The sequence below is a fragment of the Pezoporus occidentalis genome, unplaced genomic scaffold (genome assembly GCF_034315485.1).
Source record: "Pezoporus occidentalis ecotype Australia unplaced genomic scaffold, CSIRO_AGI_Poc_V1 ctg20, whole genome shotgun sequence".
NCBI lineage: Eukaryota > Metazoa > Chordata > Aves > Psittaciformes > Psittacidae > Pezoporus > Pezoporus occidentalis.
The window spans coordinates 7217975-7243630 of record NW_026913856.1 but is presented as its reverse complement, the minus strand read 5'-3'; the positions used below and the strand labels follow the sequence as shown (position 1 = coordinate 7243630).

The following is a 25656-nucleotide window of genomic DNA, read 5'->3' as shown; positions in this document are numbered from 1 at the left end:
TTAAAACCTTACATTTTAAATACGAATTTTTTTTATGGTAAGATGTGGCTGATAGGATACCTGCTGCTTCCTTTTTTGGCAGACATTACAAAGATATAAAACTACAGCAAAAATCTTACGTATGTATTGGGAAAAGGATTTTTTCCTTGTATTTTTGTTGCTACTCTTGCTTCTTCCAAATATGTTTATAGTAAAAGTTTGCAGAAGAGACAAAGCAGTGATTTGTTAAGTCAATGTCTTTTTGAGCTTCTGGCCAGTTGTGTGTTTTAGCAGTCAGCAACCATGGGCTGATGCAGAGATCCTTGTTCCTGTCCTGGAGCTATATTAAATGCACACACAGAGTAGAGGATATGTCAGATGGCTCACAACAGAACTGTGTACACTGGAAATCATAGACGATAACAAAAATGTTGGCGTTCCTGATCACAAATACCAACCAACATTAGATGTGGAACGAGATGCATCTGTTTGGTCTGCTAAGGGTTAAGATATTCTTCCTAAAGCTTAATATGCAGCAGGAGAATTGGGAGTGTAATTAAATCTTTAATGGGAATAGACCTATACTGGCAATTTAAGATATGCTGTACTCGGTAGCGATTACCAGGAACTGTGTAAGGCGTTTGGTTTTATGAAGGTAGCAGCCGAAGGCTTTAAAAGGGTTGTGATCACACCAAGTCGGGTGATAACAAATGCAATGGGAAGCTTACAGTCTTGGTCCTACTGACAAGGGCATTAGCCCGAATCCCTTATGAAATGAGGGCGATGGTGGTGGGAAGACCCATGGTGAGGCTTCTGGTGCAGTCTGGTATCTGGTGCTTGACTCACGGATGGGAAAGAGTGTGACTGAGAGATCCAGGTACAGGCAGGGGGTTGCTGTGCTTTGCCTCTGAAAGAGAAAGGGCCCATTTCACTTTCAGCACAGTTTCAACATTGCTCCCAGCTTTTCTTTCCACCTCTCCCTATAGAATCTCCTGCTTGGGTATCACTGTCTGAGGCAAGAGCTGTGCTACAGCGTTGGGTCCTGCACTAGAGCCTAGTTTATAGTCTTCACTGCCTGTACTTGTAGAAGGAGATGGAAGGGATGTTTCAGGAGAAGCTGTGGGAGAGAAAAGAAACAGGGTTAACATGGACTTGGATGCTGTTCGATAGAGCCGTGCCGAAATGAAATCACCAAACTATCTTGCAAACCAAGGGGCAGAAGCTTGGGGGACGGGGCAGAGGGATCCATCCTGAATTCAGGCATTTTCCATCATATTCTTCCTTCCTGGTTTGTGATGAGGCACAGGGTGGACTGGTAACCACATACCAACTCTTCTCAGTATTTTGCACATGGGAAAATTCCCCCAACTGCTTTTCAATCCTTCCTCTCCTCATCAGAGGAGAGCTCTACCTGCTGGCCACTATACATCATTTACAGAGCACATTTCTAATCTCCCTTGCTGTAAAGCAGCTTAGAAAAAACAAGCCCAAAAAGCTAAAATACATGATACTAAGATTTATATGGCTCAGAAACAGCAAATTTGCTGCAAGAGGTATAGGACTGTAACTGGCAGAAGGACACTGTGTGTGCTAGACATGGTGATTAGATGGGAGTGGTTGTTAAATTACAACTCATGTCCCACATTATTCTTTTTTAATTGCATGCTCCATTTGCTATTACAGTGGATAAATGCTTTAACCAATAGCCATTGCCTAGCAGCAGTGCCTGGAGAGGTTGAAGACGGTCTTGTATTCTGGTCATATTGTTCTGTTTGACAGCAACCAAGATGCTTTACGCAGGGAAACCCTCACCACTAATAACCATCTGTGCTGCTTTATGGCGTTTCCCAGTGCTGCCCACGTTCATAGGAGCACACTGTCACCAATCTTGATTGCTTTCTTTTTTAAACTTGTGATGTGTAGTAGCGTTTCAAATCCCTCTGGATCATGCTATCGTGAAAATCTCAGCTTCTCTTTAGAAGCATGTAAGGGAGTCGGCAAGGTGGGCCATTCAAGTGTAATGCTTAAGTGTATAATACCTAAAGGTATTTTTCTTAACTGCTTCTCTTATCCAGTCCCTTTGTTATGCTGACACTAGTAGCGTATAAATGGACACGTACGGTCTGGAGCAGTGTGAATCACAGAGCTCATGTTGCCTGAGAGGACATGTCCTGGCAGCGGTTCCAGGTTGAGGTTGGGAGGTCCTGACTGGTACTGGAGATCAATGGAGGTTCCTGCAGTGGAAATGGGAAAGTCATCATTCTTTGTATAGTTATGGAGAAGCCAGATGCTCTGGGCCAAACATCTTTTATTCAGATAATGTGGAAGACCTCCATGGAGGTTAATGGCCTGGCTTGTCCTTGCTTCCTTCCCACTCTCTGTCCTCTTTGCTCTCAGCGTTCTCACTGGCAAGGGACAATTTCTGGCATGGCTGGGGTTTCAGCTAATAATACCCAACTGCACTGTTCATTTGCCTCTGTGTGTCCCCCAGTTATTGCTCTTATCAGGGTTTCCCAGAAAGTTACAACTTTTGCATACTGCTAAGAAAAAGCATGTTGTCTTCTTACAGACTGCATCAGTTTGGTCTGGTGCCTAAAAGTCAAGTGTTCCACTGGTGTGAAGCACACAGAGTGCACCCACTAACTGATCCTGAGTCAGATTTTCAGAGATGGGCTGGAAAGATAAGGCTTGGGGATTAAGTTGGAGCGAGAAGGAACAATATTCAAGCTTCAATTCAACGTGAGCTTTCACTTCATTCCTCCCAAGACCAAATTCTCTCTACTGTATGTCCTCCAGAGAAGGACACAAACCCAGACATGAAGCCCTGTAAACGGCTTTGAAATAAGGCAGCTTTGCTGTCATGTCCCAGCAGGGCTTATACCTCCCAGCAGCATCTCCTGCAGCAGGCTGTCAATCCTGGCCACACCAAAGAGCTTCATGAACTGGACTTGCTCTATCATCTGCCAGGTGATGCTTTGCAGCGGGGGCAGCAGGAGGAGGATGTCGCTGAACCGGCCTCGAGAGTCGTACTGGCGGTCATTGATGTAGTCTTCCAGGTTGACTTGGACCTGGAAACGCATGTTCTTCACCTTCGCGGGCTCACTCAGGCCTTTACAGTCTGGGAGGAGGAAAAAGGAAGGTAATTGCTGGCCTGTGTAACCAGAAAGCGTTACCCTGTCAGTCCGGCAGAGGAAAAACAGTGAGATGGCAGTGATCCTCTGACAGTTATCTGTCAGAGTCTCCATGTTTATCTGACAGGTTAATATTAGGCTGCCATTACTGTATATCTCACGTGGAATATGGAAACAGTAAGGGGAAATTGAGGGGAAAAAGTAATTTGAGGGGAAATTGAGGTGAGACAGTAAGAAGGTAAGATCTTGTTTCAGACGGGCACATCTGGCTACTGCCTTTAGTGAAGAAGAAGGATTTAGAATTTGAACCATATCTGTCCTTCCAAGGCCTGGAATTTTCCCCTGAAAAGAGTCCCAAGTACTGAATCCATGCACGTTTAGTGCCTATATGGTGTAATTACACCCACTGCAGCATCAGATTCTTATCTTGATTTCCTGTCTTTAGCCTGTCAAGTCTGTTTCTCATGCACCACTGGTCCAGCTTTGCTTAAGCAAGAATGTGCACTCTGGGTAGGGTGAAGTGCAGGGATTTACAGCTTTCCACTCTCCTGCTATCTAAAACTGAGATTTCTGGCTCACTGGACCGTTTTCTTCACTGTCTAAAAGAATCCACAAGCGCCACATTTTCGGGATCGTCGTGCCAAGAGATTAGGTAAAGTGGTTATCAAGTTAGTGTATGTCAGCATGTAACTCTATGGACATGCCTACTTGTTAGCATGAATTAATTTCTCTTCTGCGGAGCTTTGCAGTTTTCCTTTCAGATGTAATCCCAGCGCCTCACTGTCTCAATGATCTAAAGCTCTGCTGAGATACCAATCAGCCGAGAAGGTAGTTTGTCAAACTCGTTTTGATCATACTACCCTTACTCAGGTTTACAGCAGACTCTTTGGCGAGCCAAAGTTCACGATGTTCGTAAAACTCCCGTGTCTTGATTTCAAACCAGTGAACACAGCAAAAAAGAGCTAATGGAAGTTACTCTTATTTCTCCATACTAATAGATGCCAAAGACAAAAGAGCATTGTTCTGGACTTGGGGTTGTTTCCTCATCTCTTCTCCAAACCACAGGGCAATACACACTCAAGAGACTCCAAGAGGAGGCGGTGTGTGGTGCAGGCATGTAGAAACAAGGATGCTTGGGGGGACCTGGTCTGAGACAGAACCCCCTGTGTTTGTGGAATGCTAATACAGCAAAGGCTCAAAACAAGCTTTTGTTTGCCTCTGTGTGTTTCCCTGTTCCCCATCCTGTATGGATCATCCCTGCCCTTGGTTGGTATTGGCTGCCAGCAAGATCCATTAACAGACATCCTTGTTATTTCTGGGTGCTCCGAACAGTGCAGCTGTCTTTGGCTTTTAATGCTGTTTTCTGAACTCTGATGGATGCTCCACACTGACGCTCAGTTGACTCACTTCATTTATGCATAATTCAGTATAGGCATATATGTCCTTAATAGTTATCTCACTCATTTCAGTCTGATGGGATTTCCTGAAGCCAAGCTACAGAAGGAGCAAAACTCCTTTAGAGTCTGCAGAGTCTTGGGTATGGGTCTGGCTGGAGTTAATAGTTGCTAAATAGCGAAGTGTTCAGCAATAGGTAGCTTCTAAAATGCCCTTTACTTCACTGCTAAGTATTGCTTGTTACAGCAGAGGCAGGATGAAATGTAGAGCTGCTGCCAAAGGTAGCCCCCAGTGCCTCTTCAAACCCCATGCTTGGAAATCAGGAAGGAAGCTTACCTGGATCAAAGAAGATGATGGCTTTAAGGCAAGCATACTCGTTGTCATCGATCTGGATGTCCCGCAAGGGTTTCACCAACTCATCCAAGATTCTGGTGGCCACACGAGCTATTTCCAGTTCTGGGCAGTGCATTGGGATGATGAAGTCATTCCCTGGGGAGACAAGAGAAATCCATTGTCACAACTTCGCTCGAGCTCTGCACACACAATCACATCCAGAAGTTACCCCAAGGCATGTTGCCGTAGTCCCAGTGCCCATGTGCAGCAGATTTCCAGTGTGCAGCTTCATATTGAGATTCACAAGTCAGAAGCAAGCCATGGATCTTATCCTTTGGTCCTTGTTTATCTCATTTGCACATGTCATGCACCACAAACTGTACTCAAAGCCTGCTTCACATTCTGCTCTGGTTTACCCTCTGTTATACCTAGCATCTATTTGCAAGTGGTGTGGCATCTTTATTTTTGGCATTTGTTCTTTTAAATGGAGTTATCCCTCCCTCTTTGCTTTAATGTGTGGCTTTCCAGGCCAGTATTCTCATTTTCCCAAGAATAATCCTGCCTGTGTTTCTGGTGGCAGAGAGCTACATGGAAAGGAAAAACCTATTTTCACTATAATTTTTAATAGACCTTTCTGCTAAGTTTTTAAGCACCAATACAAAAAAAGGCCCCACTGCTTGTGTCCAGGCAGCTCAGTTTGACATGCAATTTAAATATTGGGGGGTTTCTCATCCACAGTTTTAAGGAAGTAAGGGAACAGTTGTAAAAGTCCCAGTGAATTTGCTTGCTCCTTTTTACATGTATCCAGAGACATTCTCAAGCACTTCAATCTCAAGGCAGAGGAACAGACCCAGGGGTGCAGAGAGGACTGCAGGCAGGCAGGTTACTTGGCAATAACTCAAATGTGTGAATTATGAAAGGAGTGTACTTCATTACATTACCTAATAACAGAAAATCAGTATATGGTATGGACCGCTTGGCTACCCCGAGGAGCAGGTGCTCCCCTGCGTGGGCTCTGAGCAAGGCAACCTGGAGGTGGCACAGAAGAGAGAAATGTACAGATAACATACAATTAGGAGTAATTAGAAGTTATTAGTGTATTATAGCATATTATTAGTATAGCTTCACTTTTCAGAAGTCTAACATTCATGGCAAACTAAATAAAAAGTTGTTTTCAACTGAAAGGACAAAGGCTTGAATAATGTGAATTCTTATGAAATAAATGGCTTTTATATTCAATTATCAGCTAATAATAAAAGGAAAATTACTCTTTTTTTTGCCTGTGTCCTTGTGCATACAGAAGTGATCAACTCTTATATTTTGGGGGACTTGATTACTCGACTTATTTTTAACCAATCCCTGGTCCTTTGTTATTATTTCTCTCCTGATAGTTTATTGCTCTTCATAGGGTGATCTGTACATCAATGTTAGATTCTCCCATTGACAGGACTGGCTGGCAATTCCTATTGAAGGCAGTGGTTTGCAGGGAAGAGGCATTTTCATTATACCTGGTCATCCAGTGGGAGCTCACAGAACGCTGGGATATATTTTGCCCATTCAACCAGCACCAGAAGCTGCTGTTTCATAGATTCACACACATCGTTGATGGTAGCCACTTTCTTCATGGCAATATCCGTGCTGTGCACTGGGCTCAGTGATGAATACTGAAAGAGAAGTGACCCGGTTACACTGGGACCAGATTAGTGATACCTTGCTGCTCTCCTTAGCAGTGATTCATTGATAACACGGGGAGCTTTCGCAGATGTTCACCTCATCAAGTCATTGTTAAGGTGTTTGCTGTTGTGGCTGCACATGTACATGCTCAGCAGTGTACAGTGTCCAACGTACAGCCCATGGTGAAGCTTCCACGAGGTGGTGCTCGGTCCCAACAGACACCTCTCCCTCCTCCGCCTCCTTCCCCACTCTCCAGGCTGGCTCAGGACAAGGTCTGATTGATATTCCCATTCCTAGCAGTAGCCAGCAGCGCTGGGTTTCAGCTTTCCTTCCACCACTTGAGGCAGCCAAATGCATTACATGTATTGAGCCTTTCTCCCCTCCAAGTTGCTGTCTGGGACACGAAATACCCATTTCAATCCCTAAAGAGCCGTGTGGTGGGCAGAGGGTTAAAACAGTACTCTTTGGAAAGGAAGTGGACGCATGTAGTGTGCAACATCTGGACAGTGTGTTTCAGTGGGGAAAGAATATTTGCATAAGAATTTAAAGGATGCTCAGGGTGAAATTTATTGTGGAATATGAAATGAGAAAACAATTGGAGTTAGCTGAAGCTCAGCAATTCCATTATCTTTATTTTTCTACCCTAAAACTGTTGCCCTACTAAAGCTACAAGAAAAGACATAATCAGCCTTCTCAGGAACAATATGTTCTGAGCAGGACAGAGTGTGCAGCAAGGAGGGATAAACTGCTGTATGAAATGCAATGAGTTTTTAGGGTACAGCAGCAATTTAGGCTAAGGCAGAGGGGATCCGGGATCTGCAACATCCCTCAGCCCTTGGACTTTCAGCTTTGCATCTCACTTGCCAAAGGATGCATCTGCTCCTTGCAGGACATGTTGTCTTGATAATGCACTGATGATTTTTACTGTCTGGTTTTGGCTGTCTCTAAGGCATTTTCTTCCCTGTGGCTTTGTGCAAGAGCCATCCAAGGGCAGAAAAAGATCCAGTTCTGGTTGGTTCAGTCAGTTTGTAACCTTGTATGGAATAGCTGAAGGCCATGTACTTGTTTGGAGGGCTGTCACTGCGTTTCATACCTGCTGTGCCATGGCCTCTGCCTGAGTGAGCACGTTGATGGAGAGTGAGCTGTTGTCCTCGTAGCTGCTCCTGCGGATGCTGATCCTGTCACGCTCATTCTGCACGGCTGAAATGAGAGTGAGCAGTGGTTGTGTTAGCAAGCAAATTCCCCACACAACCCATGGCTGCTGTAAGTTGTGGTCCCCAAACAGGCGTGGCTGTGGCTTCAGTGCCTGCAAGAGCATCCACTCTTGTTGGACGCTGGAATAAGATTAAACAGGCCCCAGAGGAGGGGAAAAGGGCACCAGAGAAGGAGAAGACAAAGCACAGAAGCACCTTGGGAGATAAAGCCATTTGATGGTCAGAGCGCTGCTTAAGGGATGTTAGCAGGTCCCACTGGGTTTGGCGTAGCTCAGGGAGGAGTTTGGGGATGTGATGTCGACCATTTTCTTTTGTCAATGCACCCACACTGCTGGAGTCCTGGCCTTTGATACCCTCCTTGCCATGGCTGAATAGAGGACTCGCCTCCTGAGCTCTCGGTACAGCAGGATGCTCTTGAGGTTTTATCTCATCTCACTGCAGCACTAGAGAAACCATCCTCTGATCCCACCTCAAAGCAGCTTTAATGTGTCCCCTGCCCCTGAGGTATTAGGGGCACCACTCACAGTGAGCAGGAGCCGTCACTTCATGAAGGTAGCTCCAAAGAAAGGAAGCTTAAAAATCACCCATTCCCCTTAAAACTATCCCCTCAGACTTGCCCATCGTGCTGCTGATTTCAATGAGTGTGCAACCCTGATGCACTGCTGGCATACAGCGGATAGAACAAACCACAGCCAGGGTCTGGCTCCAGCTCTCCTTTAACTCTGGGCAAAACACTGCTGCAAATGAGCTCCGAGTGTCCTGACTGTTCGTAACAGTGATAAACCACACCTTGGACACACCACAATGACCACAGCCAAGTGAACATCAGCCCTAGGCCTTTTGCAAATAGAATGGTGTGGGCATGTCATGGTGAATTAGACAAAAGAAACACTCATTTTTGAGGCCTATTCCACCCTTGAAACCATCCTTTTCCCTGAAGGACAAGCTACGTCAACCCCCTGCTCCATCAGCCCTGCATGTTGAACATAAGGGACTTATTGCACTTTTGACAGCTTATTTTTGCAACTCAAGCTCCAAGAGCCGATGACTCCACTGCAGTCGTGAATAAAACAGTAGCAGAAAAAAAGCAGGATTAGTCCAACCTTGTTTTCAGTGTTAGTTTCTCCACCAAGTCCAGTTGCGCTCCTCCAGCAGCCAACAAAGCCATAGGGAGCTGGAGGAAGGAGCCTGAATGCAGACTCAGCGTTTTCCTGACATCTTACGTGTCTTGCCTATGTACAGCTTGGAAAGGCAATCGTCAAGTCCTTAAAGAAGAGGGAACAGGAAGATGTACCATGTGGTGATAATGCACCACATCCCTCCTTCTTCATACAGCAGTTCCAGGCTCCTTTCCCATTTATTTAGGGGGAATGACTCAGACATAGCTGCCAAATCATGACTCACTCTGCTTTAACCCCTTGGATGTGAAACAGCGCAGTTTTGATTCAAAAGTGGCCACTGGAGAAGATTATTCCAGCAAACTTTTGTTTCTGCAGAGCCATCGAAACCTTTTCACCATCCCTCTGTTGTGGCTTTTCCTGGCTGCTGGGAGCTGCTTTAGGGGAAGCATCACTCCTTGCATGGGGCAGGTTTCTCTGAGTTCATGCAAAGGAGGAGACATGCACACTGTTTCACACACAGGGTGGGAAGGTGAGTTTTTGTCAGCTCATGTCCAACCACTGATCTGTTTTCCTAATCGGCCTCTGATGAGAGGCCAACAAAGTCAAAGGGCAGAAAACAAACAACAGTGACAAAAATCAATGCCTCCTGTTATCAGCAGGAACACAGGGTTTATTTTCCAGGATTTGGGGCTGTGAGTGGGGACCCATTCGCTGCTGAGCTGGTTCAGCCATCAAAGCCGTTCAGCATCCCAGGGTCAGTCTTGCCTGAATGGCTGCAAGGGGCTGGATGGATGCAAGACATGCATATTACTGGAGTCTTTTCAGGCTGTGTAGACACTATGTAGAGGCAATTACACATCAGTTTAGAGAAAAAGCCCGCTGCAGCCCTTGGAACGCTCTGCTAACCTACCTGAGGCAACAGCATACATTACCCTATGCATGGGGGGGTGATGGAAAAGGCTGCTCACCCACCAGGGATCCCCAGCACTCTGAAGGTGAAGGAGGTTATAGGAACCATAATCTATGATTAACCTTTGGAACAGAGCAAACCTTCATGTCTTTTTGGTACACCAGATAGACAGCAGCATCCAGCATTAAGTAGAAACAAGCCAGCTCAAATCCGTGTCATCACTGACATCCTTGGAAAGTCCCCACCTAACCTTCTATGCTTGGTTTTGTATCAGATTCTTCCCCATGTAGCTGTCTATGGGCAATAAGGCTCTTTTTGCTTACTTACAAGAAAAGGTACAAATTTTGCCTTTTTGACCAAGTTACACATCTTGTTTTAGGTAATGAACCCAGGCAGACCTGGTCCTAGTCCCCAGTGGCAGACACCTTTAAGCAGCCTCAGCCTGTTTTTCCTTCTGGGTCCTTTTATAGCACATATTTCAGTGCTTCCCTCATGCTCTGATAAGCTCAATCTTCAAGTGTAAGTGGATGGTACAGAACAACTTTCTCAAGGTGATTTGGGTGTTATCACTGAAAGTACCCAAGATGTGATGGAATTAGATACAATGGAGTTAATGTTTTACCTGCCACAAAATTAATCTATTACTGTGTGGTAATTATATTGCTATACTTACTGTGCTTGTAAAAAGGAAGGGATAGGTCACTCCTGGTGAGGCATCGGGAGTGCTCGAGGGGTGTGCTGGCACTGAGGGTGCTCAGGCTCAGACTTGATCTTGGCTTTGCAGTCAATAAACCCCAGCAAACTTGTGGGAAGGATGAAAATCCCAGTGTTTCCCAAGGATTATTGCCAGCATGTGCCTGTCAAGAGCTTTGCTCCTCCTTTTATTTCCTCTAATCCTGTAATCCTCACAGCACTCCAATTCCCAAGGCCAGTAAACACCATCAAAGGCTGTTGCAGCCCCGCAAGAGGGGATGTCAGTGGGAGAAAGTCCCCATGATGCTGCTGATCAGGGACAGTGTGACCTAGACGTGGATTTTCCTCTGGGAAAAGGGGAGAGAGGACAAGATGATGCCCGCATCTCCCTCCAGGGAATTGTCCATGGTTGAGGCATGTCCTGACTGTGGGAAGCGGATGGGAAAACAAACATATTCTCCATCTGACGTGGAGGAGCCATTGGAGGGGTTTTGTTATTGAGGGCAAGCCAAGGCCCTTCTTGCCATGAGCCAGATGGCCCTTTTTGCCATCAAGGATGCTGGCAGCCATCAGGCTGCAGAACGCACACAGCGGCTTTTGAGCAAACAGCAGTGTGTTTGTGGGATTGCAACAAACCCCTGTTTCAGAAACATTTTGTCCTTGTTGCCTTGCCACACTGGTACAAAACCTGTGCGGAGGAAGCTCCAGGGAGTCCAAGAAATATGGGCAAAGGCATTGATTGGAAGAGGACAGCAGCAAACCAGTAACTTTCCACAGCAGCTGCAGAGGTTAAAGCCCTGCCTACGTGGGAATTATCGTTTCTATTATTATTCCACTAAAAACATCTTCATTTAACACCAGTGGAGTTGGAAATGTGTTAATAAATAGCACAAAGAGAAAGCAGGAGGAGGCAAGTGCCCCAGCATGGTGCTGGCATTCAGTACTCACAGTGTTTCTGTCTACAAATCTGTAGATTTACTCCTGCTGCCTGGTTAATTTATAGGCACAAATAATTATTTTTCCCCAAGCTACCTCTGATTGTGTAGGCGTGGTTTATTTTATTTGCAAATAAATCCCAATGGCACATGTACATTTAATGCTTTCGCAGGCTTTTGGCTCAATTTATGACTACCACAAAGTAGGGAAGATCCTTTATCATTTCCATTCATCTTTGCAATAAACGGCAGTCCCAGCCTTCTGAATGCTGGCAGAAGAGATGTGCAAATAAAAGGTATGAAACAAGGTAGAGGTTCTGTGATACCCTAATAAAACTGTCCTATAAACCTGCCCAATTTAAATATAAATTAAAAAATAGCCTCAAATCCTCCTACTATATTGTGTCGGTAAATTATACTGTAATTCTTTTTACTTCTGCATTAAACCCAGGGAGTCCATATACATGCATAAATTATATTAATGGGGATGAGAGGTTAAATATTAACCCTTTGTTTTCACCAGCAAACTGGGTCCTGACAGTGCAATGTTGGCATTTTAAAAGGCTTCCAGGTTTTCTGATGCTCAGCTCTATACAAGTAGATGACCTGGCTCACTTGGAAAATCACACCCTGCTAATTTACTCAAGGTTAAACAGGATCTCAGTAAGAAGCTAAAAATAGTAGCCTGCTGTTTAATTTGGGTGTTTAAGTATCTGGTCCACTCCTCATCCAGTGATGTTGTAGTGATTGAAAACCTGCCTGGTAATATTGTGTAAAACAATAGAAATCAAACATTCTCCTGTGCAAACAGAGAAAATATGAGAGAACAGGGAGAAAATTTCCAAAAGACCCAGACCTCACTAAGCTAGAGTCCTATTCTTAAGCACAAATTAAGAGTAAAAGAGGAAATCTCCTATAAAAATCTTAAATCCTGATCATAGTGGCGTTTCAGGAGTTAAGAAGGGCTTTGTGTTCAAACAAGCCTTTTCCTCTGTCCTCATCGCAACTTTAATGATTGTTTACTTGTAGTTATTAACGTGAATTATTGATACCAAAAATGTAATTGGGATGGGAGTGTTCCCAAATTAGCTAATTTCTAGGAAATCTGGGAACTGGAATTTCCACAAGGGTGAAGTTCTGGCCCTTTTGTGCTCTCACTGGCACAAGTGGAACCTGGATCCCATCTCAGCGCATAAGCCTGGAGGTGTAGCCCTCGTGTGGGACAGTCCTGGTCCTTTCCAAAAGCAGGATCAAATTGAGAGTGTACAAACAAGACATCCTGAAAGACCCTACAGATGCTTTCCTCAACAACCTCTGCCCAGCTGCTTCAAACCCATTTTGAACCTACAGGCTGACTATGCTGTGCTCCCAGGATCAGCTCATGCTAAGTCCCTCACACAGACCTTACTGCCCTTACATTCAGCCAGTTTAAAGCTAGTTCATGTGTTTATTTCATACTGGTTTTTATTTGCAGGACTTTTCCTCCTACCATGCTGTGTAACACAGCTCCTCACCATTTCTCACCTACTAGGTTTGTTTCCAAAATGGAAAAAAAACACATGAAAAAAGAAAAGAAAGATCCAAATGTGTCACATCATGTCTTACAACACAGGAAGATTGGAAAAAAGTAACTCTCTGGGTCCAAAATTCCAGTTTATCAGTCAGTTTTGCTGGGGAACAGCAAGTTTCCAGTATTGCACATACACCCGTTGAGCAGTAGGTCAGTGGCAGTGGGGAGCATATGAGGGTAACACAACCCTGCTCACCCCACCCCAGGTGTATTGTCACACACACAGGCTGGGAAAAGGATCATTTCCAGTTTCTTCCCCTCTGCTGTGAATAAACAATGCTATTACCACACCCTGGAAAGTCTGATTGCTATTATATGGGCTGGCTGGAAAGTGGTGTGCCAGAGAAAGAGAGTGCCAAACCCTTGCGTGCCAGTCCTGGGTCAATGGGTTATGTGCTGGGCAAGTGTGGATGTCACAGCTGTGATCTCCCAACATGAGCTGGTGCATTTGTATCCACCTAGTACTGCTCTACCCCAAAACCTGTCTTCCCTTTTTCCCTAATACTTCGCAATACTGTTTAATATTAATCTAGAACCACCCTAAAGCAAATATCTGTGTTCTTTTTGAGCACACAATTGTGCAAGAAAGTTTCTTTCACAGTCCTGCACACGTGCTTTGGATATAGCTCTGGTCAGCCAAGCTGATTTCTGCAAAGCAGTTGCTCAAGGTGCTTTAAAATCTTCCTTATTAAACACATGAGCAGTTTGTGTGCACACAACCTGGCTGTGCGCTCATAAAATGTTTCAAAGAATGTGGCTATGTGGAACTTGAGGTGAGTCATCTTCCATTGAGTGCAATCAATAATGAAGGCAGGAGCCAAGGGTTTATAACTTTTACCATAAAAACAATAAAAATCATGCTTCAGCTCAAAGAATGGGGCTGATAATCATATTTCAGCCTTCCCAAGCTGTGGAGCTTATTGTGTTGGCAGTTGGCTTTGTCCCCATCTAGAACTGACCAGATCAACCTTGATTTGGTCTTTATTAATATGAGGGCTGGGATTTTTTTCTATCAATCATCTGCTCTATTTACTCTATTTCTTCTCAGTTAAAGCAACAGGCACTTTTGCTATATCCATGACTTATGCCAGATCCCAAGCCATCTTGTTCTCCAGGAAAACATATGGTCAGAATGCTGGAAGATTTATTTCATCACCAATGAAATCTTATGAATTACCAGAAATCAGCAAAAAATTTCCCCTTGGTTTCAGTGGGACCATGACTTCACCCCTTGGGTAGGGGGTGTTTAATTCCGTGGCATGGAAAGAAACTCTTAAGTTCCTTTCCAGTTCCCTCATCCTTTAGCTGTCAGTGGGTTGGAAAACAGAGCCCTGCTGGAAATCAGAAGGGTGAAGAGTGTTGAAACCATCATGCTGCACATCAGGGGGATGTAGCATTTATGGTGGGTTGGGTGCCCACTTTGCTATCCACTCAGTGTACAAACGCAATCTCTGCCCAGAAAGCTTGGAGTAAGTAAAACAGTATTATCCATGGTATCCCACTATGCACACACTGAATGAGCACAGATCAGAAAGGCTGGTAGGTCCCATATTTTCCCAGGGAAGCTAGCTCTAGGAAGGTAAGGCATTGGTTAATAGAAGTGGTTTTTCTCTTGCTTAGGATTAGGCACTGTAACACTTGGTATTTCCTTTACTACATTGGAAGGGCACCTCCTAATGGTCACTGGTACCCAAATGCTCTACAAGGATCCACCTCCTTCTTAATAGAGCTAATGTGAAGTGCAACAAAAGGCCAGTATTGGATTGGTCCTTCAGTACGGGTGCTAACAGTGGCTCTATAGTTCTGTGATAGCTGCCATGAGGATAACACTACTGAAGGCTTTGACTGTGACTCAGGTCCCAGCTCACAGGACACAGGAGCCAGACACCTCTGCGAGTGCTGCCTGTGAGCCCTGTCCCATGGAGGAGCAGCTCTCATACCATGAGGCATCTTGTTTGGGCTAGACGTTGGCCAATGGGTTGCACCAAGGTACATGAGCATCAGCCAAGTCAACCACCAAAAGCACTCTGCAGTAGTCAGCTGTTATTAAATTATTAAATTATTAAATTATGTCATTTATGAAACCAAGTGTGGCAGGTTCATACTGAGATTGTCACAGCTAGCAGGTGTGTAGCAAGAAAATTGCTGTTGTGAAGAACTTAGAGACCAAATAAACCCTGAGGAAGCCCATCCCTTTCCGAGTATGATAATATCCCAGAGATACCAGCCTCCCAGGACGGGTGAATACCATCACAAAGCTCTCATTGAAACTACCATCTGAGAGAGAGAAAATGGGTCCTTCGAGGCAATAAGAAGTCTCTCATTGTGACACATAAGCATCAACTCTCTGGGCCAGGGCTGCCATGGCTCTCCACCATGCTCTGCAGTGGAAGCAGGGCCAGGGACAGCAGCAGGCAGATTTAGAATGTCTTTTTATGCCTACCTTCTTTCTTCATGCCAGCTCTGAAGCACTTCTTCAGCCTGCAGTACCGGCACTGGTTCCTCTTGTCTTTGTCTATCACACACTGTCTGCTGAACCTGGGAGGAGATGAGAAATAAAACATGGAGTAACCAGCCTCGTAACTGCAACCCACTCACCCCTAGCAGCCCCAGTAAGAAATACAGTCTCAGACCTCACCCGATTATGCACTGGTTGAACCTAGAGAAGGTTAACAAGAAATGGATTGAATCAATGTTGGCTTGGCCCAGTTCCTCATCTTCCCTACTATCACTCCTGCCAGCTGGGAGCACAGCAGTTTCAGGCCACCCACCTTGCAACGACTGGGGTGGTTTTGGCTGTGAAAGTGTGAATGTGACTCAAGTTGCACAGGAGTAGGAACTCCATCTCCTACTTCCAGACAGTTGTTGGGTGTTCGGCATCAGGGATTGTTTGATCCCAGATGTTAACACTGTCCTGCTTTGTATAGAACAATCACATTATGGGCCACAAGCCTTTTTTGTGTCTGCAGCTTAGTTTTCAGGCACATAGCTTCCTAATTCAATTTCAATGTAGGATTTAGGAACCTATGTGCTTTCAAGGTAGATTTGGCAGCTCTTTCCATGGCGGATGAAATGATGGAAGAGAAATCTACCACACAGAGAAGAGACGACATCGGTTGCTCTGAAACCATCATCAGGTTGTAAAATCTGAGGCACTTTCCCAGACTTGTAAACAGCCAAAGGTACAAAGGCCCAAAAACTTTCCAAGGAATTCATGTCTCCGATAAACAGCAGAGCTCTGAGCTGGGCTATGTGCAGCGCTGCTCACCAAATAAGGATGTGCAGACAAATGAGCATTTGCCATTTCCTTGGCTTCAGTGCTGTGGATCTTCCCCGAGCTGCCAGATATCACAGAGATTCATGGGGAAGGGCAACAACTCCATTCCAGGGGAGTGAGAGCTGAGATTTCAATGAAATCAGTAGTAGCTATGGCATGGTCCTGCAGGGATGGTTCCTGGGATGGTCACCATGCCTGTGAACACTCCTGTCACCCCAGGGTGTCTCATGGCTGGAGTGATAAGGACCCCAGGAACATTTTGAACAAAGAGGGTGACTCATATGGCAAGAATTTGAAACGCCCTTAAAGTAGGAAGAGCTTTGGAAAAGAAAGAAAACTTCCAGGTTTTAATCAGAGATGAAGGGCTTGAGTGTATTCACTTTTTCCTTCCCCCCTTCCTCCTGTGCTAAAATAAACACCATTTTTCTAAGGTCAACCAAGATAGCTGCTTTATAATTTATAGCCTCCTCCTGGTAAAAAAATGCTCTCAAATGCGTACCAAAGTGGACGTGAATCATCACTCGTCCATGCTCGGTTCTCAGAATGATTGTAAAATCATCAGTGATACGTCAGAGTATAATAGTTCAATGTATTTCAGAACAAAAATGGAGCTGTAGGAGAGGTGAAGCCTTTGGAGGTGACAGACTCTTAGATGCTTGATGCTTTTTACTGGGAAAATCAAGAAAGGCTGTGTTTGAGATGAAATCTCTGGAGCCTTGGTCCTTTGCCACCTTGGTTTTCCCTTGTTTGGCTGTGTTGAGGTGTCACTCCACACCCAGAATCCCTACTTATATATTATATACACTGGTCAAACCTCAGGACTATAAGTTTCCCTTGATTTACACCATAGGGAAAGCAGCAGCAGTGAACTCAACAAATGGATTACTCAGTGCCACAAAAGGTGTCAGGGTCCAAGATGAGATAGGACATAATTTACACCTTAGCTCCCTGTCCTCCAGCCATAAACTAGACTGCAGTATTACTGCTAGTATTCACAGCATGGTAATAGGGTATTTGGGATAGGGGTCCCAACATACAACCTGATCTTCACCCCAAATAATTTACAGCATCAAAAAATTGTATTTATTTATTGTGAAAAGGGAAGGTACCTGCAGGAATAGACGTGGTTCTTGCGGACACTCCTCCTGAAGAAGCCTTTGCAGCCATCACAGCTGGATGCCCCATAGTGTTTGCCAGTCGCCCGGTCCCCACAGATGGAGCACAGGGAGCTGATGCTGTTTGTGAGCAGGTTGGTATTTGCCGGCTCGTTTGTGATGGTCTCTGTGGGCAGACAATAGAGACCATTAGACTGTGATGGAAACCAGAGACAGCTGAAAGCAAGTTGCTTTTTACAAGCAAAACACGTGCTGAGTCAGCCCCACACGCGTGTGCACACGCAGCATGCATTGCTAGCAAAGCCTCCAGATTGAGGGTGATGCTCTTCTCAGTCTCAAGTGAGAGTAACCCAGTTGCTTTGCTTCTGCTATTGGTTCTTTGCTTCAGCAGACAGAGAGATTTCAAGCTGCATAACCCAACATGCTCATGATAATTTAACAGTTACCACTACTTTTCTTGACAGATGCAGAGAAACCTTACCTGGATGTGAGATACATGCTTTTGAGGGATGGGGAGCCACCTCCTCAGTCAGACACGTGAAAAACATAGTTCAAAGCTGGTGCCCACAGAAGGCAATGAAAAGAACATCATTAACTTGAATAAATGGAAAGCAGGCAAGAGACAGAAGGGGCAGGAAAGATGAAATACTTTATGCACTTTGTGTACATGATAGAGGTGTTGGAAGTAAAAGGCTGCTCTTGAGAGATCCTCTGCAGCTGGAAGACAGAGACAGCAGCTCACACAGGGACCACTTTGGTTCTCCTAAGTGTGGTTCCTGCTCTGAATTGCCCTCTAAAGAGGCCCATTGCTTTACACTGCAAAGCAATACAGGGGAGCAGGAAGATTGACTTTCTAAATTAGGGACCTAAAATTAGGTCATATGAATGCCCTCTGTCATGTCCTCTGTTTGCACCCTCTCATTTGGGGCAGGAATAGCTCTGCCCTTGCCTGGCCTGAGCTGTGTGTATACATTGTTGAAAACTCCCCTTTAAACTTCTCCCTCGGCCTCAACCACCAGGCTCGCTGCCCTCTTAATCCTCCTAATTTGAGGCACGGCTTGGGGAAGAAAAAATAAAGGAGACGCTTGAGGAGACGCAGATGACAGTGTTTACATCTCTCCAAGAGCAGGAATGTTTGTGGAGTCCGTCCTGACCTGGGCACTCACTGCAGAATGGCTTTATGAATTTATCACACCTCTGGGAGCGCGTTCTTCGAGCCAGGGGAGCGGATCTTGTGCTACAGTGACCTCAGAAAAGTCTCTGGGACAAGACACATCCTGCCTTGCGGAAGGGACGGGCAGTGATGAGGAAAGCTCAGCTGCTCTGGGATTGAGCAATGAGAAATCCTAGAGAAAATTACTCAAAGGGGAGGAATTGGCATCTGATCTGGACAGTCTAGAGAGATCTTTCTAATGCATAATGCATAAAAATAGCTCTGGGCAATCCGCACACAACTTGTATATATACAGAGAGAGGGGCTATTTCTGTGTATGAATACACATCAAAAATTTATAGTGAAAATATTTGCTGTGCAATGAAAATTGTAATCAAAAGCCAAAAAAAGCTTTAGCTTTTCAAAAACTGGAAAGGTTTTAGCTAAGGCTATGATATTTTTAGCTAAGAATTCACAAACAAAGGTCAGACTTCCCTTCCTCCTCCCCCCAGAAGCCCCTTTTGATCTATATTTCACCTTCTAAAATACTGACGAATAAATATTTAGTTTTCAGCAAGTTGGAAGCAATGTGACAAATAAAAATGACAGCATCGAAATCATCCTTTGGTCATAATGACAGGAATTGAGATTTACCTGCTCCCCAAATCGAGGCAAGGCTCCCCCAGCTCTGACATTTGTCAGAAAGTAGCACTTGGGCCCTTTGATAACATTGTCTGTGTCAGAGGTCCCTAATGGTAATTTATATTGATTTTTGTTTTTTTTTTTTACATAATAATCATTCGTTTAGTTTTGATTTATATACCTCAGTATTAAAGGGGTTGTACTAGAATATTCCTTCAAGGATAACTGTAACTTTAAACATTTGTGCATCTGTTGCTCCATCTATTTATTTTTTGAAGGAACATGTTGACCGCAAACAAAGGCACTGAATGTGCTGGATTCCATTAAAAAAATTCCACAACAAATAAACATAAGGATGCCAATTTTCCCTTCGGTCTGCTCATGCTTTCTCTACTGATTCAGAGGAATCAGTCCAAGACCATACAGTTTGGATCCTCCAATGGGCCTTTCATCCTTCACATGGGTCCAGACTGTAGAATGTCCCTGGTGCTGGAAAGCATTTGCTCACCAGAGAAGACTTCTTCCCCTCATGCTAGTAGGATATGCAAAGAGCTGCTTGTTGATATAAGGGAGAAATTAATTATCTAGCCTTAAAGTATTACTGGAGGAAGAACCATAAGAACTGAGTGTGTGAGGGGCCATGGAAGTTAGCAAATCACATTTTGCCTTCACTTGTACCCATGAAAACACAAAGAAACCCATGGGCTACAGCTTAGTTGAATGGCAGATACATAGCTGAAAGTTCAGTCCCTATTAGGTGGTCATGTGCCCTTTTCAGCTTGAACATGAAGAGAAGTTAAAAAGACAATAAAGAAAAGGAAAGCCCTAAGCCAGTATGTACATGTTAATTATTATTATAAATTTAATTACAAAATCCTGTCACCAACTAATGATGAGTTCCTAATTAGAATTAGCTCAGAGAATAACAAAGACACAACCAACATCACACTCAGGAAACTGTTTCAATGTGGCTTTCAAACCTACACAGTGTTTAGGGAATGTCTGGGTTTTCCCTGGACTGATCACTGCTAGGAAAGGCAGAGGAAAACCTGGATCCCTGTCAGCACAGTCACCTGCCTGTGAAACCAGCAGGAAAAAACTCTGTAGACCAGTTCCTTTAGCCCTGACACAAGGCTCAGAGCTTTATTAATGTGTCGTGCCTCTCTAGAGGGGTTGCTACCTGAGCTCAGCACCACGGTGAGGTGGGATCTGAACAAAGTCCGACTAGCTCACAACTGAAACAAGCTCACAACTGTCCTGACCACCCTGGAAAGAGATGCTCAGACACGCGTTGGTTATAGACACTCATCACTATGGTATAACAGAACAGTCCCTAAGTCATGCCACAGTGCCTCCGAAATTTCTCCTGGAGAGATTATGATGTTCTCCAAGAAGAAACCATAACTCATCTTGACATTGCATGGGTCTCATGGTTTTAACCAGACTCCCCACCAGGCATTGTCCTGGATATTCACTGACAGAAAACCCTGAAGTTTAAACAATCTTTTGTAAGTTGCTTATAAGCAGCCTTCAGTCAGACCCAATTCAAGACCATGAAAAAAGCCATCAAAGATCTTTTTGACAGTGCCTGACCATCTCTGAAGCTGCACGCATGCCTGTGAGGAGCTATGACCCTGCTGGCTGGGTTCTTGGTCATGTTACCATAGGATTTGTGGACAATAAATCAAAGCCATGGTTTATATCTCAAAAACTCCCCCTCTATTATTTGCTAAAAGCTGATGTAGAAGTCAGGATGACCTGCACATTGCCAGGGCACTAGTGCCAGCCCCCAGCCAGCCCTACATTTGTGTGCACAGGTTTTGCAATGCCAACTTAGTGCTGATTAGAGTGTCCCAGTAGCTTACTGGCTTTGGGGTCAACCAAGCTTGCAATCAAAATGCATACAAAGTTTTGGTACCCACTGCCTCTGTATGTAAGTCATTACCTAATCAGGGCTGAGGTGAAGATGCCAAGTTTTACAGTGATAGGAGATGACAGTGAGGATGGTCTTAATGAGGATGCTGCTGGAGAACTGTATCTGACTTCCATTCAGGGCTGGAGACCTACATGGTACCTGACCTTGCTGCTGCTTTTCCTTTCAGTTATGTTACTGTCTACATCTCTTCCAGATGCACATCTTATAGGAGGAGAATTATCTTGCAATACTTTCCAGAATGGCTTTTGCTTTTATCTACCCAGAAATCCAAGCCAGTCTTGGTGTGCACAATCTGCAGATGACAAATCCCACAGTTACATGTAATGGGCTAGAACTTAAAGAGATCATAAATGTGGGTTTAGGGCATGTACACACAGTCTAACTTGGTGGCCAAAGCCGGCATTGTGAAACCTGTGTATACAAATGTAGGGCAGGCTGGGAGCGAGCACTGATACCCTGGCCATCTGCAGGTCACCCTGGTTTCTACATCAGCTTTTAGCAAATAAAGGGGGATTTTTGAGATATAAACCCTAGTTTTGATTTGTTCACAAATCCTATGGTAACAATGACCAGGAGGACAGCCACAAGGGTCATAGCTCCTCACAAGCATGTGTGTAGCTTGAGGGATGGTCAGGCACTGTCAAAAGATCTTTGATGGCTTTTCCATGGTCTGAATTGGGTCTGACTGCAGCAGGGCTGGGAGAGGTGTTTCTCTAACCTTGTGCCAAAGCCCCAAGAATCAGTGTGGTATTTGAGTACTGAGACAGGAGAGCGAGCATCATCGCAGGATAAAGTGTTTGCTGACACTAGACTAAAGAATTAGTGCGATATTTCAATAATGCTTCGTATTTTAAGCAAAATGACAACTCTGACAGAGCTTGAGGAAATGGGTATTAACAGCACATAGAAACCCAGTGAGAATATGGCTTCTAATGCCAGCCAAGGTAAAGGAAAAAAGTTTGTACAGAAAGGGAAAATTTCTGCAGTTACAACACATATTTTATAAAGACAGGATCAGCATTGATTTTTGTTCATTTCCTTTTGACATTTTCTCTATTTAAAACAGACCATTTTTTATACTCTTCCTCCACTCCCATAATGGTTTCTATTCTTTATTTTGAATTAGACTCAAAATATTTGGGAAATTATGAGCTAGTTAAAGGTGGAAAATCCAAACTATGTATGTAGCCAAATCTCAAAATTATGGCAGCTTCCCGAAGCTTAAAGCTTATCATCAGAAGTGCTCCCCATCATTAATCAGCATAAAGCTTTGATGAAATAGTATTCCAAAGAAGGAAACAGTTGGCTTGAAGAAATTTTGACTTTTTTGGAAAGATTCTTATTTTCACTTTTGAAACTGTTCAGAATGAAAGAAACAGTTCTGAATCCATTAAAATAAACATTATTCCCCTTCCTGATCGTGTTTATAAAGGGCAAAGCTGCCATTAGATTTAGTAGGTGAAATAATACAGAGGAATCTTGACTAATAGGAAAGATACAGGTTAAAACAAACCTGTACATTTGTTAAAAAATACCTAAAATGAGACTATTTCTTAATTCTGACATTTTAAAAAATATTTCTGAAACTATGAAGTATCTGTGTGAATTTGAGTTACCTGTGGTACCTGAACTCGTCTGGTTAGCAATGTATTTCCATGCATGGATATTTCAGGTCTTTTTTGAAGTTATTTTTACAAACTGCAGAAGAGGACACTTGCCTAAGACAAACAAGCTACTTTCAAAACAGCTAGGCTCTGAGAGGATTGGCTACTCATTAACAGCTAGACAAATAACACAATACTGAGGTAGATAAACTTCAGAAAAGAATCAACCTGTCAGTTCCACTGCATGAAACAACAAGGAGGCCCAGATGGGATTTGGTAGCTAATTTGCAAAATTATACTGAATTTTGAGGAGATTTGTGCCACTCTAGAAAGTAAAAAAATATCCCTTTGTTCAGCAGCAAGTGACGAAGAGAAACGTCTGTGTTAAATAACATTTCTGGAGCAGGATGGCAAATGGAAACCTTTCTTCAAGAATAAGAAACAAGATCCAGTCTTTCTGGAGCTGTCAGAAAAACAATATATTGAAAACCCTTTTTTTGCGGACAGAGCAAGTTTTTCTTGAAGTCAACTTTAAATTCAAATTCCCTTGGGCCTTCTAACTTTACTTGCCTCCTGATGTCCCTCCATGTCTCACAATAATAAGCCTAATCGTTTTGCATTGTAGATAATAACCCCACTGAAACTCTGATTTATTTTGATGACACAGCTAATAAGCAAATGTGAGACCCTGAAAATCCCATCTTAATTTCACTCAGATTCATGACAAATTAAATGAAATGCTGCCAAATTCTCCAAAGGCATTGCTAACATTGGAATCTGTTTTGGCTACATGATTGGTTTCATGCTATAAGACTGAATGTCTTTTATTTTTCACACAATGAACCATTAATTTCATAGAACAGTGTTGTCAGAGTACTTTTGACTATTCAAAACCTAAATATCACGCATGCTTTGTTTCTGTGAACATACTTTATTTCTGTGAATAAAGCAAAAGTCTCTGCATATAAACACTCACGCCTTGCACCCAACTTCTTTGCTTGCTGTACAGGCTTTTAGACCACATTGGTAGCCAATAAAATATACAACAGAAGTTACATTTGGATATTGCTTCTCAATTCAAGTACCTAGGAACAGCTTAGGACAGATGGTGTATTGCCTGAGTGACGGACAAATTCCATTTGAGACAGCAGTTTTCCAAGGATTAAATATGAACCTAAGTCATATATAGCAATGAAACAAACATTTTAAGTAAAAAATATTGGTAAATAACTCCTCTAAGATGTCTTATGGGAGCAAACCTATGGCATGCCATGAAGAGCTCTACCAACCTTTGAAATACCTTGTGGGCCCTTCAGGACGTGACGCTCAGCCCACCAGGGAAAAGAATAATTCAAAGTGGGACTGTCAAGTGAAAGGGTCCCCTTTCAGCCCAAACATAACCGGAGATACAGCAGAAGTTGACAAGTCAGCTGCTTAAATATTATCCCTTTCACCCTTTGCCCCACACCTCCTACCTGACTTTCCTAGGTGCTCAGCTTTACAACAAAGGTAGTGGAGGCTGTTCAAGAGAAAGCGAAAAGAAACCTTACCGGTACTACTGGGGAGCATCCGAAGGCTGTCAAACTCCAGCATGGTATAAGAGGAGTCTAAGGAGTCAACGTAATCTGGCATATCCATGTCCATGATGGGCTGACAAAGCTTCATTATTACTTGTCAACAGCAAGCGAAGCAGCAAAAAAACAGCCCAACTGTCAATCACAGCCAAGATTTCCTCTGCAAAGAGACACCCCAGCCTTTGCAATGACAAATCATTACCCAGCTCTGCCCGCAGTCCCCTCCCCGTGCCAGGAGAGAAGGGATGAAGCCGTTCCCTCTTGTGCTTACAGTCCCCTCCCTTCCCGGGGTGCATCTGTGCTCTCTCGGTCCTGATAATATGATATAGATAAGGCCTAGACTCAAGCGACTTGGATTGCATCTTTGGGTCAATACAGCCCGTTTTATGGCTGTTCCTGCACAAACATTTTGAGAAGGGCTGCAAGAGGCATTCGCACACACGCGGTGCTCTTCCAGGGCAAAGCAGTGGTCACGTCAAATAATACCTGGGCCAATGTCACCTTGCTCAGATACCACCCCTTGGGAAAATAGCAAATGATGTCACTTTCAACTGGTGAAGACAATGAGTCAGTGTCACAACTGGCTGAAGAGAGTCAAGATTGAGAACCTGAGACATACCCGTGTGACACCAAAGGTGCTGCACCACTGGTTCACACCTTGAGCTACTGCTAGAGGGTAAAAGTGAAGCTTCATTAGAGCCACATAAGCAGAGAGGAGGTGACTTACCCCACCCACTACCCACCGTCCCTGTCACTTGTGTCTTCTCTTTCCTGACTCCAAGCAGCCCCAATCTCCCAGATTTCCCATTGAGAAAGGGTTCTATTTTGCTTGAGATGTTAGGGAAGAAGGTTTCAAGCTATGGCAAATGGTGAAAATGGAAAAGACTGGAAGGAACCAGCCAGACTCCCTTCCAGATGTGTGGTGTTGCATTTCATGTTGACCCGTGCCTGTCTTTTCTGGAAAAGGCCTGTATTATGGAAATACAATTCCAACTTTTACCCACAGGACTCTGGTGGTTTTCTCTTTAATTTACTGAATTTTTCACAGTTCTTTCCTTGTTAAGACTCATGAGCTGTACTGCAAAAGACTGGAAATAAAACACGGCCATGCAAAGTGATACGGCTTGAAGTACTTGGCTTATTCCTGGTTTCATCTTTCACATGCCTTCCCTGACATTACAGTTCCCTCTGCAGTGACGTTGGTTTGTGTCAGAGGGTCTTTCCTTTCCATGAGCTGTTCTGAGAGATCCAGTTCAACATCCTGTTGAATCTGGAGGAAAAGAAGAGTCTTGAGAAATAAGGAGATGTGTTGCCAGAAAAGGAGCTTTGGCCAAAGGAAGAGGATTGCAGACTGCCTGAACTCTCACTGAACCAAGAAGTTGGGCGGCCCCATGTGTCCT

General features: G+C 44.1%; 1 protein-coding gene across 3 annotated transcripts; it reads right to left on the bottom strand.

The window, feature by feature from the left end:
• Positions 1-706: 706 nt before the first annotated feature.
• On the bottom strand, positions 707-24450 carry LOC134163484 (hepatocyte nuclear factor 4-beta-like). Of its 3 annotated transcripts, none has more exons than XM_062618342.1 (10): positions 24233-24449; positions 17342-17513; positions 15399-15493; positions 7606-7712; positions 6347-6502; positions 5780-5867; positions 4842-4994; positions 2861-3097; positions 2100-2213; positions 707-886 (listed from the first exon to the last, which is right to left on the bottom strand). In XM_062618342.1, the coding sequence occupies exons 1-10, from the start codon at positions 24345-24347 to the stop codon at positions 822-824; spliced, it is 1302 nt and encodes a 433-aa protein (XP_062474326.1). In that variant the 5' UTR covers positions 24348-24449; the 3' UTR covers positions 707-821. The 3 variants fall into 3 exon arrangements, with proteins under 3 accessions (XP_062474326.1, XP_062474325.1, XP_062474327.1); XM_062618341.1 differs by having other exon boundaries at positions 753-1096; positions 24233-24448; XM_062618343.1 differs by lacking the exon at positions 707-886 and adding an exon at positions 971-1096 and having other exon boundaries at positions 2039-2213; positions 24233-24450.
• Positions 24451-25656: the final 1206 nt, after the last annotated feature.